Source organism: Rhamphochromis longiceps, linkage group LG14, assembly GCF_057381845.1.
Source record: "Rhamphochromis longiceps isolate RC_006_pf linkage group LG14, R_longiceps_female_GT1.1, whole genome shotgun sequence".
NCBI lineage: Eukaryota > Metazoa > Chordata > Actinopteri > Cichliformes > Cichlidae > Rhamphochromis > Rhamphochromis longiceps.
In genome coordinates this window covers 28607282-28620523 of record NC_140570.1, presented here as the reverse complement: position 1 = coordinate 28620523, position 13242 = coordinate 28607282, and the positions used below count along the sequence as shown (strand labels likewise).

Genomic DNA, 13242 nt, shown 5'->3' with positions numbered 1-13242 from the left:
TAACATTTAGAAGTGCTGGGGTCACCCCCTTCCCAGAAAAACTCATCATTAAGAAAGTACAGCTTTCTTCCAACGATCTAAGATGCTTTGCTCTGTAACAGAGTACCAAATCTCCACGTCTTATGGTCTTTTTGGCAGGCTTTGACCATGTGTTCCAATTCACTTTCATCACTTCAATAAAACAATTCTCTGAACTCAGCAGGATTATGTGATTTGGTTCTTGCATATTCAAGTTGTCATCTATGTGTTTTTTGTGGATAAACTGAGACGAGCAAGGTTTCTGTTATTTCTGTTAGTGGGTTATTTTTTTCCTAGTTGTTATTTTTAAATGTGTGATTTTGCTAAACTTTGAAACTTGATTAACTAAGTATGTGACCATAATAACAACTGGTGGCCCTTTTTTAAAAGATACAGTTAGTTCCATAATTAAAGACAACATTTTTGTACTTTTGCCTCTTCAGAGGATTTAAAATCAAACGCTTAAGATGTGACGGAAGTGCAGACTTTCCGCTTTAATTTAAAGGGTTGCACAACAAATTTAGCATGAACTTTTCAGGAATTACAGCCATTTTTATACATAGTCTACTATTTTCAGAGGCTTAAAATAGTTCCATCAATTCCATCAAGCGGTTTTATGGCTGATTTCTTGTTATTTCATGAAACAAAGCAGATGTAATATGTGAAGTTTCAAGGTCTTGAATTTATATCTTATAGCTTTTCATGGTGATTTTAAACATGAGGCCCAAAGAGATTTCAGGAAAAGTGGGAGAGGCTGAAAAAAACAGAATAAACCCATCAGACAGCGAAAGCTTCAGGAGTGACTAAATAACAATCTGGTACAATCTTAAGAAAGAAAGAAGAAACAAATTGATCAGCTCACCAAGACCAAAAGGCCCATAGACTACAGAAAACAACTAAAGTGGATGATGACAGAATTATTTCCATGGTTGAAAACAGAAAAAAACCCTCTTTGATCAGATCAAACCAAGATTAACTTGTACCAGAATGACAGGAAAATAAAAATATGGAAAAGGCGAGAAACAGTTTATGATCCAAAGCATGCCACATGATCTGTCAAACATGGTGGAGACAAGGTTATATCGTGGGCATGTAAGGTGGACAGTGGAACTGGGTCACTATTGTTTTTTGATGATGTGACTGCTGCTACACTCTCTGCTCAAATTCAGCCAAATGCTGCAAAACTGATCAGGCAGTAAAGTGCAAATGGATGATGACCAAAAGCAAACTGCAAAAGCATCCCAAGAGTATCTCAAGGCAACGAAATTGGGTATAGAAAATAAATGTGAGGCTGAGAGGTGCAAACAAGCAACAACTGAAGGTGGCAGCAGTAACGGCTTAGCAGAGCATCTTAAGGGAGGAAACACAGCTTCTGATCCTCTGAAAATGGGAGACTATAAAAAATATCTGTAATTCCTCAACAGTTAATTCAAAGTTTTTGTTAAATAGCTGACTTATTGATTATGATTAATAATGATATTATTTTGAAAGTCTCAGGATAACATTAAACCCAAGCAGAGGCTATTTTTCTTTGGTCTTGTTTAGTTCCTGTTCTCAGGCTTCAAACAACCCAAACACCTTGGTGTGATGGCTGAGAGGCAAAATACTGGGGAAAAGGGCATCAAAGCACTTGCTCTTCCCTTCTTGTCTTTGACTGCTGCACAGTTTCTATAAGGCTATGAATTCCTCTGGTCTTTCATTTTTGACACAGCATGAAAACGCATATAGAGATTTACAGTCAGAAAATTAAGCGGAATATGGAAAGTGACCTGGTCCAACATACTGGAAGAGTTTCCGCTATCCTATTGTATTCTCAGTATGATAACTCTTTCTGGAAATTAGTTTGAATAACTCTTCCTGTTGTGAAACACTAAGTTAATGAATAATAGAAATAAAAACACTTTTGCTCAGGTATTACCATGTTTACCTCTGAGACATTCATCTTTAATGGGAGACATTCTGAACCCATGTTGCTGAGGTAAAGCCAAAGTGAAACCAGCTTCTTTAAGGATGGCTTTGTTCCATCAGTTGCATCAGTGAAACACCACAGCAAACTAGCAACAACAGCAGGAACCTGAAATGATCGGTGTGCTTTTTCCTGCCACAGTATGACGCCTGTGAAACAGGTCCTTACAGTCTTTGTATAATCACCAGAGCACACTGCTCGATGGGGACTTTTTTTTCAGTGCTGATGCAAAACCTGGGCAAACATAACCTGAAAGGATGAACATGACATCAAGTGAGCAAATATGGAGTGGGTGGAGAGTTGTTTTTGCAGGCAGGAGGGGGGACGAGTAATTTAAGTTTAGGCATTGCGTGCTGGGAAAATACTTACTCTGCATTGGAGAGAAGAAGACCTCAGACATGGGTGCAGCCTTGGTCCATTTGTACTGAGGGACAGGCTTTCCATGACTGGACTTACAGCTCAGAGTCACATTGCCCTTCACCACTGGGTTCCCTGTCATGGTGCACACTGGGGGAGAAGGAGGGACTGGGCAGAGGGACAGATAATGTTAGTGATTTAAAACATGTGTGATAAGAAGCTACACCAGCAGCCCCATTTAGTGAACTTCTATGGTAGTTGTAATGCAGCGCCAGCGATGTGGAAATGTCTCAGGGCAGTAGCCACGCCGCAAAAAAAAAGTACGTTTCAATCTGCTGCTGGAGGATGACATAACAACCTGAGAGCCCAGCGAATCCCTAAACAGCAGATGAGTTTTATGTGGACAGTGCTTTCTCATATAAATATATGATTTTTGACAGACTGGTCTAATCCTAAATCCTTTAAAATATGCTTAGCATTTACTTCGCCTGAACTTCCAAATCCGAGGAAGTGTGTGAGCTGCACTGCAGACTTTCTGATTACATCTAACCTTTGAAATTCCTCTGATGCTGCGGACCATTACCTTTGACATTAAGGCTCATCTCCCCAGAAATGCCAGGAGCTCCGGGGATGATGACAATACACGTGTAGCGACCAGAGTCGGATTCCTGGGTGTTATTGATGTAGATGGAGAGGTTGGCCGAGGGCATGGCCACACTGAAGCCCACTCTTTTTGTGAACTCGTTCTGACCGTGTCCGACCTCACCTGAGCTAAAGTTTATCACCTGCACGGAGAGAACACGTCCACAGAAACACAGACATCACTACATCGATATGGATTATTTCATTCAAATGAACATTTTTTTGAATTCTGCCTGATATTAAGATGTGCAGATTACCATGTCCTTCATAAAGATAATCCTGGCATCTACAGATGGTGGATGTTGAATTTTAGCCTGATTTTCTGTTTGAGATAATCTCACAGGCATCGGAAACTGTTTAGATAATATTAATCATATAAACACACACAAACATAGTGCATGTGCAGGCATGTGCAAGTTCACTAGCAGCGTGTGCTATGTAAGAGAGGTACAGCACAATGTAGGGCTCAAGTGTCATTAGAGGCATATTGTCCTTCCTAACGCCCTCCCCTTCTTCCTTCCACTATGAATTAGACAGTGGCTTTAGAAAAAATCCTAATCTCTACATATCAACATGTTTTACAAATCTCTATGGGTGAGTCAGAATGTAACATTGTCATGCAATGCAACATTACTCTCTTCCTCTTGCTTAAATTAAACAATAAGAAGATCTAAACACAGCTTTAAATACAGTCTTTAAACTGATATTGTATGATAGAAAATAATCTACGCAAAGTAGTTCAGTTCGTTGTTTGAGCTCTAATAGTTTTTGCATTAGATGTAAAGCTTCTGTAGCGCTTGCCAGAGAACCAACCAGCAAACCGTACTTTACTCTAATCCCTTTAAAGAGGCTCTCGGTTGTCTTTGCACCAGAGGTCAGAGCAGCTATTCAGCACAACGTTACACTGCTTCGGCTGTTCCCTTCTCACCTGCTTGGACTCGTTCCCAGAGAAGTACCAAATGAAAGAGTTTTTGGAAATGTCTGCGCTGGGGCTGTACCACGCTTGTAACACCACCATCTGGCCTTGTACCACCTCCATCTCTTTTCTGGGGAACTCCACCTTCTTTGTGTCACCTGGAACCAAAACAGTGATAACAAGGGTTTAAAAAGCACTTCTTATCATGACCTCGACGGAGCAGCTGAACAGCAGCCTTGACTGCTTTTTGCAGAAAGCCAGGTTGCTATGGCAACACAATAAGTCAGTTTAACTTTTGCGTTTGTTTTATTCGACTTATTTCTGGGGATTAGATTGAATCCATTTTTTGCAGGGCTCCAACAAGAGATCATTATTTTGCAGTCATGGAAGATATCAAAGATATTCACATAATAATATTAGGGAGAGAGAAGCAGCACTGACTTTCACTGATATAAGAAGCTGAAGCAATAATTTTTAATAATACTTTGGTATAAAAATCACCCTGATTCTATTTTAAGTTGTCTGAATATCAATAATCCGTTTTCTTTTGTTTTTGTTCTGTAAATGTCTGCCATCATCATGGCCATGTAAGAGATATTAGTTGAGTGATTTTAACCATCTTTTTTCGCAGCAATTGTTTTGATCTGCAATATGAAAAGAACTACTCAGGAAACCAGAACATCAGAGACGTAGCAGCTCATCCATCTCATGATCCTTCACAATTCCCAGGTTATTGCCCGTCATATGACAAATGTGAGTTGACCTTGAACACAACTTGTGTATTTTTAAGTAAGTTTCACTAAAATCTGGCCACGACTAGAACAGGAGGACTAGTAAACGGTGGCATAAGTGGCGTATGCTCATCGTTCTTTAAACTGGATGAACCAAAATTAGCGGCATAAAAACTTTTGAACAGCACAAAAACAATAACTAAAATTGTCAAATGACTTAATGGCTTCATTGTAACATCTTCATATGTAGTAAAAACTCAATGATAACATTGCAGAAGGTGGAGATTACTACTCTAGTTTCTCTGATCTGAGCACTCTTGACAATTTTAATTTAAATCAGTATCTCTTAAGTTATTATCTATGGCAAAACAAGCGGACATTAGTGCTGCCAAATCAACAAAGATCTAAATCACCACACACCCAGCCTCTAAATTCTCAAATTTAGCCTTCATAAAAGATTTACACTACAGTAGATTAAGTCTCTACTGTTCTGCATGGGAAACGAGCAAATGGTGAAGGAGAAAAACAAACTTAACCCTTCGTATCAATACATGAAAATTGTAACTCTTTATTTTTATTGGAGGATATTAACGCTTTTCTTTTCACTCGTTTGATCCCCCCCCCCCCCCCCCCCCCCCCCCCCCCCCAGCAATGTTTCATTGTTAAGATGCAAATTAAAACGCTATATTTGGTTCTTCATCTGCATCTGATACAGGTTTAAGAGGTAAAGAAAGTAGAATTTTGGCTTATCTCAAACTAATTTCATCAACCAAAAGTCATATTTACAAGTGTCCACTATCTCACTACTGTTAACATTCGGATGAAGCTGATGTGGTTGGAAAATGCTTCCTCTTAAACTCTTAAATACATTTGCACATAGAAAAGAAACCAAAGACGAAACGACGGAGGTGGAATGATGATAATGAAGCAGTCATGGTGATATGAAGACAGGTTGTGGGAAACGATAACACAAAAGAGATCTTTTTGAACTCACAGGGTGCCCAGTCACCCGAACCAGACACCTGAAGCTGGATCAACTGATCCCAGCAGCTGGTCTCCGTCTGAGTCTCCAGTTTGGAGCTTGCTTTAAAAACTAAAGCCAAGGACGTGAAAAAGACCCACTGCTGCTATATCCTTTAAATGCTGCAAATGAAACAGTGAAAAGTGTCCCTCCTGCGCTCAAATGGATGGCAGGGCGTAGCAGAGAGGAATGGGAGGCAGCGTTATGATCCATAGACATCCAGCTGAGATCCCCACATCTGTTCATGCAGACACGCCTTCCTTCTCTCCCACAGTGAAGCCATGCAGGGGCAGGAGAATTAGTCAGAGGGTGGTGGTGTGGGCACAGATGGAAAGGAGGAAAGTGTGTGTGCATGTATAAAGCACCAAAAAATGAAACAGAACTTGTTTTTGGGGTTTTTTCACATGCACTTTTTCCTGCAGTGACTCAGTGCTTTCTTTTTCCTCCTGGGACAATGTGACCCCGCAAGTGTGGTGCTCCTATCCCTTAATTTCTCAATCTCTGAATCTGGTAAGTCCTTCTGACTAATCCCTCAACAATCTCAGACTCAATCCTCTCACCTCATGTGAGCAAAAGAGCTCAGCTGTACACAGATATGATGTAACACACGATCATTTCTCCCACCAATACCAGGGTCACGATCATCACAGCAACATGTAGGCTTTTCAATTACAAAACTGTGGGGTGGTTACGGGGTTAGGGTGACCTCAGCTGAACCTGTTTGCAAATGATGCAATCAGAAACATTAGATAGAAGAAAATTATCTAAAAAATATTTTTCAAGGCAGAAAGCAACTTGACTCCTGCATCCAACCCTAACACCTCTTATGTCGGGTGGATTTTTTGGATTGCGATCACGTGGTGCACATGAGGGGCAGTGCAGTTTGATCTCCCTTTGGGTGAATGTGCAAATACACAGGTGAACCTTGACCTTTCAGTAGGCTGTACTGAAACTAATAAGACCCTTAAATGTATCAATCCTACAGAGGCACGCTTACAATTAGTAGATGTAGCAGAGCTGCTCATTCATACTCAAACTGAAGCTCATCATCTGTTGGCATCTAATCGCATAAATATTGAATGCTAAAATGCGGACACAGTGTTGGTTGTAGATAAAAGGGACGTCACCAACTGAGGGGAGATCTACCCTGCTTTTATTTTTCATCAACACATGTAAAGATGTCAAAAGCTGTGATTTATACTGTGACATGTAAACGAAAGGAAAACATTCTTCCTGTTTGTTCCTCATTTGCTCGTGCCAGCCATGTTGAGGAGTAAAGCCATCTATTGGGCATGTGTGCATGAGATTAATATCTTTATCGCCATCATCATCACCACCGCCATGCCCATATCAGCCGTCAGATCAGCCTGTTTTTGATTGGTAATGTACAGCAGCCCAGGGTGCAGCGAAATCATCTATTTTCAGATCTGAAACATAGATTTTTCCCTCGCAAATCCTGTTAGGTCTCTGATTTCATTTCCACCAGCTATCGTCTTTACTGTCATGCCCATCAATAAAGCAATATGTACATGCTGCAACAATTGTGTAATATTATTGCATAAATGGTCTTGTTTGTGATGCAGCTGTGTGGCGTATCTCCGACTTCTCTAAATGGTCACATGCTCAGTGTATGCTGATCAAAATACAGCGTGTACAAAAGGCCCAATTAGAGAGGACCAGCTTTTTTCTGCAGGTCGCTTTTCGCTATGAATTGCTGCAGAGAGCTTGCAGAAGCAGTGCATGCAAACAGCATTTCTGAATGATACACGGAGATTTTGTGATGAAGCGCGATAATAACCTGTAGTCTTCTAAGTCCAGACTATTCTTGTGCTTCTTTGAGCAGGTTTATCCTCAGAACTGTGTCATTCAATTGTTTATTAAATGAAGTAAAATCTTCACTAATCCGTGCCTGTCTCCATCTGGGATGAGTCTGTGTGTGTATGTGCGTATGTGTGTGTGTGTTTGTCTGTATGTGTATGTCAGTAGACTCAGATACAAAGGCTGTTCAACATGTGGATATGGATATAAATCAACTTAAATCCCTCACCAGAGGTAAAAAATCTGGAAAAGCTACTAATAAAAGAGGATACTGGAGGAAATGAGACTAGGTAGCCTCAGCTAACCTTGCCCTAATTATAGTTTCCTAAAGGCTATTGTTCAGCCTAGCCACGCTTTGATTCTGCTAATAGGATTCTTTCCTTTATGAATAAACAACATTTAAAAAAATATATAATATTATTATTTTTCCTGAGGGGCATCTTGGTGGATTCTCAGCTGCAAAAGCATTTCAGATGGCAACGAAACTGTACTAACAAAACAGAATAGAACAACAAGCCCAGTCAACCATATCACGCATGCTGGAGCTGGAGCACAATTAGGAGACCAAATGTGTTTCCTGTAGTACCGACAGTCGTCCATAGGGGGAAGCACTTTCATATGAAACCAGAGATCCTCTGATGGTAGCTAAAACCCCAGTGGAAACCATCATTTCGCCAGAGCAGCTAAATTTAAGTCCCAGCAGATGAATAAATAACTGTAAACAGATGCAACGCAGTAAGTAAGTAATCACAGACTTATATAAAAATGAAATGTTGAAAAAGCAGCCTCGGCAAGTGTCTAAAAATACACAAACTAGTGCCTCACTTACTCAGATATGTGTAATTAGCATGTCTAACAGGGCATCCAAACCTAGTTTTGCTGTGTTATGATCAAATGAAGGATTAAAAGTCGCCCCCCCGCCTTCCACCTCCAAGCCCTCAGGTAGCCATGTAGGCCTGTGTGAAGATAAACTGATCCTCTTTAACCAGCCTTACTCTATCTCTCCGAGTAATCTCTGCTTCCACCCATGTCTTTCCCTCATGTGAGTCTCTCTCTGGAGCTAAAGGTTTAGCTGAGGCTGATATTAACTCTTGATTTCCACCTCTTCCCCCCCCTTTTTTCATAATCAAAACAGCAGAGCGGGGCTTTAGCTGTAAAATGACCTAACAAACAATATATTTGAATTTTAATTAGACGGTAAACACAATCTCACATTTTCATGACCTTTTTTAATCACTATTCCAATGTTATTAACCATTCAATGAGCTTTTATGCTGTAGGTTACATTCATCAACTCACACAAGCACATTTTTAAACCACCTATTTAATGTGTACAACTCTTATCTATAGAAAACTGGAGGAGTCAGTCAGAACCACTGACCTTCTTACATATTTAGTTTAATCTGTTGTTTCTTTCATTTACATTCATTAAAACCATAAAACCACTGAAAATGCCCTGAAGCAACACAAAACAGAAAATCGAAGGTCATATGGTGCTGAATCTGCGAGCACTTCATGTATGTAAATGAAGAGGAGGCAAGTGAATAAATGAAATTGGGAGAAGTAGAAGGCAAAGAAGGTGGATGATTTTAAAGACCTGGGGTCAAGCATCCTAAGTGAGAGACAAGCGTATAAGAGAGGTGAAGAAGAGAGTGCAGGCAGAGAGGTGTGGGTGGAGATGAATGTCAAGAGTGATTTGTGACAGACTGAGAGAACCAGGAATGAAAGGGAAGGTTTACAAGATAGTAGTGAGACCTGCTGTGATGTATGGTTTAGATACGGCGGTGATAAAAAAAAATGGAAAAAACAGGAGGCTGAGCTGGAGATGGAAGAGTTGAAGATGTTAAGATTTCCACTGGGAATGATCGGCATGGACAGGACTAAAAATGAGTACATCAGAAGGACAGCTCAAGTTGAGCAGTTGGGAGACAAGTTACAGAGGCAAGGGTGAGAAAGTTTGGACATGTGCAGAGGAGAAATAATGGATTTATGAGACAAAGGATGTTGAAGACGGAGCTGCCAGGCAGGAGGAAAAGACGAAGGCCACTTCAGTCCATCCAAAGATTGACTGGATTGAATCCAATAGAAGGTGTTGTGGATAGGCGTAGTTTTGGGTCACGTGGTGTCAGTAATAGTGATTGCTATATCACCTGTTCACGGCCCGAGGGAAATTTTGTGAATGAGTGGGTGATGGGGGAAGTCGACTTTTGCTGACTGCTCAAGCTTGGAATGTTTTTGATCACTATTTTTCTACGGATTTTAAGGATTTGATAACAAATAAAGGAGAACTTTGACTAACGTTTTAAACAGCGAGCGTGTCAACATTATTCCCCTATTCAGCTGCTCGGCGACTCAAAGGCTTGACAGTCGCCAATAGAAGGCATGCAGATGACTAGTGTGGCCAAAGAGGATGCTAGGGATGCTTTATTGGTACAGTTATGGCCCCGTCATATCAACTGGGCATTTTTTAAACACCACAGCATACCTATTCATCTTCTGATGGCTGCTTCCAGCAAGATAACATAGTATGTCACAAAGCTCAAATCATCTCCAAGTGGTGTACTGAACATGATAATGAGTTCACTGTACTCAAACGGCCTCCACAGTCACCAGATCTCAATCCAATAGAGTTACTTTGGGAACAGGAGATCTGCAGTAACTGTGTGATGCTGTCATGTCAATATGGACCAAAATCTGAGGAATGTCTCCAGCACATGGTTGAATCTGCTTGTGGTGAGGCGTGGTCGGTGGTGCCGTACGGACGCACCTGCACGGCATCCGCAATCATGCCCGCCTGTTAAAACACGGGGACGGGAGCGGGTCAGGAGCAGTGGAGGCGCCGCTCCAGCCAGTGGTGGACAAGGTGCCAGAGGGTCCGTGCCCGCTGGAGGTGGAGGAGCCGCTCCAGCCAGAGATGGAGGTGTACGAGGGTCCGCTCCAGCTGGGAGCGGTGGAAGAACCATGTGGGGAGACGGAGGTCCCCGCGCCAGTGGAGCCTGCTCGATCCGGGTGCGAGGTTGAGGCACGGACTGCCCCGGAGCAACGGATGCTGGTCCAGCCGCCCGAGAGCAGGGGCTCACGACTGTGTCTGCAGGGTCGTGCCGGCTTGTCAGGTGGCCGGCCTCCGGACCAGCGTCGCTGCCACCACTGGAGGTGTGGCCGGCCCCCGGAAGAGACACACAGCCCTGTGGTGAGGCGTGGTCGGTGGTGCCGTGCGGACGCACCTCCATGGCATCCGCAATCACACCCGCCTGTTAAAACATGGGGACTCATGGGTTGGTGAAGGATTGTGTTGTGGTGTGATGTGCGGCTGCCAGCCTGTGAGCTGCAGCTGGCGCGAATAAAAATGGCCCAAAGCAACAACCCGTGGTCCCGCCGTGCCTTATTCACACCACACAGCTCTATGGAGAATTATACGGCAAAAGGGGCCCAACCTGATACTAGTAAGGCATAGTAATAAGTGTCTAGTGAGTGTATACAGTAATCTAAGGGAAGTGTCCAAATTCCATTATAATTTCTTATTATATTATGTGATACATATTGCCATCATTCTCCCACAAATGATTATCTGAAAAGGAGCGGCTGTAATATGGTTAGTTTGAAATCTGTGAAGTGACTTTCAGTAATTTTCAGAATTTAATCCAGAACAGCGTTTGGAAAGTCTTCAAGAGTCATATTCCTATTTTATTTATACCCACAGTGAAGAGTCAACAAGATCTTAGTCAGTAGACCTTCTCTATACACTCAGCTGAAAAGGACAACTGTAAGACACCAAAAGCCAGTTGACTAAACATCTCAAAGACTGTTTGTGTGTGTTACTCAGATTTGCCATAGTGGAGGTGATATAACCACAGGTGTTTCTCAGAAACAGAAAAATACATAATAACAACTCCTTTTATACCTGATACTACCTGAAAAGAGAAAACAAGATTAAAATGAGTCTTTCATTTTTATGTATGCAGTTTTATGTTACTGTACATATATTATACTAATAATATACCAAGCAAAACCTTCTGGAAAACTGCTTAAAAATCATGTTTTGGGGAATAAACAAACACAAGTATCTTAATCAAAAGCCACATGAAAAAATCAGTGACAGCTGACAAATTTCCATCATTTCCCAATGTATAGCGTGATATATTTTACGCCACATGTTTAATTAAAATGGAGATCATATGTTTGCACTCACAGCTGGTCTGAACATAAATAATTAAAAACACCAGACTCATTTTGCTCATTACAATCTTTCATCACACTGGCTGATTAACAGATCTCAATGACCTTGAGCTTTACTTTTATCGAGAAGTTCAGCAAGTGAGAAAGCCATTGCAAAGTGATTTTCCAGATTTTTTTTTAAAAGTCAAACAAGGACAAACATGAACAAAGATTAAAGCGGAGCCAGAAAAAAATGGGTTATTCTCTGATTTTGTCTTTTGACAGACAGGACCAGCAGGAATGTAGGACAACAAAATAGCCTTGTTGGTGTAAAACTGCATACTGGACTGACCCTACAGGCTTCAAGCAGATGGTGCTTCAATAATAAATATTTGGGGAAGGCTCCTTTAAATTGGATTACATTAGTGTAATCTCTGCAGCTATTTTAAACCATTTTGAGTGTGCTATCTCATCACAGTAGCTTTAATCCCTCTTAACTTTTGATTGTGTTTAAATTGATTCTCCTCGCACACATGGCTCCCAACTCCCACAACCTCCCTCTGGTTCTCACAGCAAGTTCTCACACAGTCGTTTTACTCTCACATGCAAAAGCAGACACATGTGTAGTCATGCACACACACAAATATACACACACACATGCAAAACTGAAGACTGTTTTTACAGTATCACCTTGAGGTCGTAGCAGAAGCAGCGGCCCACTCACATTAGAAAGGTGGCAGCTGAGAACATGCAGCATTGTTTCCCACTGGACTAAATTTAGTTTGAGTGAATGTGGAAATATTCGGGTGAAAGTAAACATTAACACAGGCCTAGAAACCAGTCTGTCACAATCTGGCAACCAAACTGGTCAAACTGCCCCCACTGGATCAGGAAAACCTTTTTGCAATTGCTTTGGTAGCCAACAATAACTGCATCCTCTACTTTGAGTGAAACTTTGAAAAGTATGATGAAAACCAGAAACAGAGACTAGGTACCTTAAAAGGAAATGCTGCACTTTTTGTTGGCTACAGCGCTGCAGGGCTTTTACTTAAGGTCTATGTTTTCTGTTTCTGATAATCAGGCAACCACAACAATCTGATAGTGACCAAAACAATGAAAAGAAGGATTTTGATGCAGTGTGCGCTTTGCTATCACTTTCACTTAGCGAGGTTTCTGGTTTTTCCTAACTAGTTCTCGAACAAATTCCACATGATATCACATGAGAAACCTCTACATACTGATTGTGGCCCATGTACACAGAAATAATACTGTCCACTATGATTAAAGTATCCACTGTAATTAGAGCATTAACCATATATTTAAAGCAGGCGGAAGCTAAGCTAGGCTAGGCTAAGCTAAGCTAACTGCCAGGCTGACCAAAGAGTTAAAATGGTATTAAAGTTTTCTGGTTAACTTTAACCCAACCTAATGTTAAGTTAAAGTTTAAGTGATTATCACCATCTTTTTATGTTATCTTGTGGTATGCGCCATCTCATGTAAAGCTGTTGAACTGAGGATTAAACTGGGTTTGACTTTAAAAGATTAAATTGTAAATTTAAATCAGTCAGAAAAACCACAGTTACGTTTATTTTAATTCAAATTATTGAGCGCTATTTTC

At 41.2% G+C, this 13242-nt stretch overlaps 1 protein-coding gene across 1 annotated transcript in view; it reads right to left on the bottom strand.

Moving 5' to 3' along the window:
• Positions 1-13242, bottom strand: part of esamb (endothelial cell adhesion molecule b) — a 59852-nt gene that overhangs the window by 11548 nt on the left and 35062 nt on the right. Inside the window, exons 2-4 of the mRNA XM_085429091.1 lie at positions 3912-4057; positions 2925-3126; positions 2354-2509 (exon numbers count right to left, since the gene is read on the bottom strand). Of these exons, the coding sequence (XP_085285217.1) occupies positions 2354-2509; positions 2925-3126; positions 3912-4057 (504 nt within the window). The remainder of the gene's footprint in view (positions 1-2353; positions 2510-2924; positions 3127-3911; positions 4058-13242) is intronic.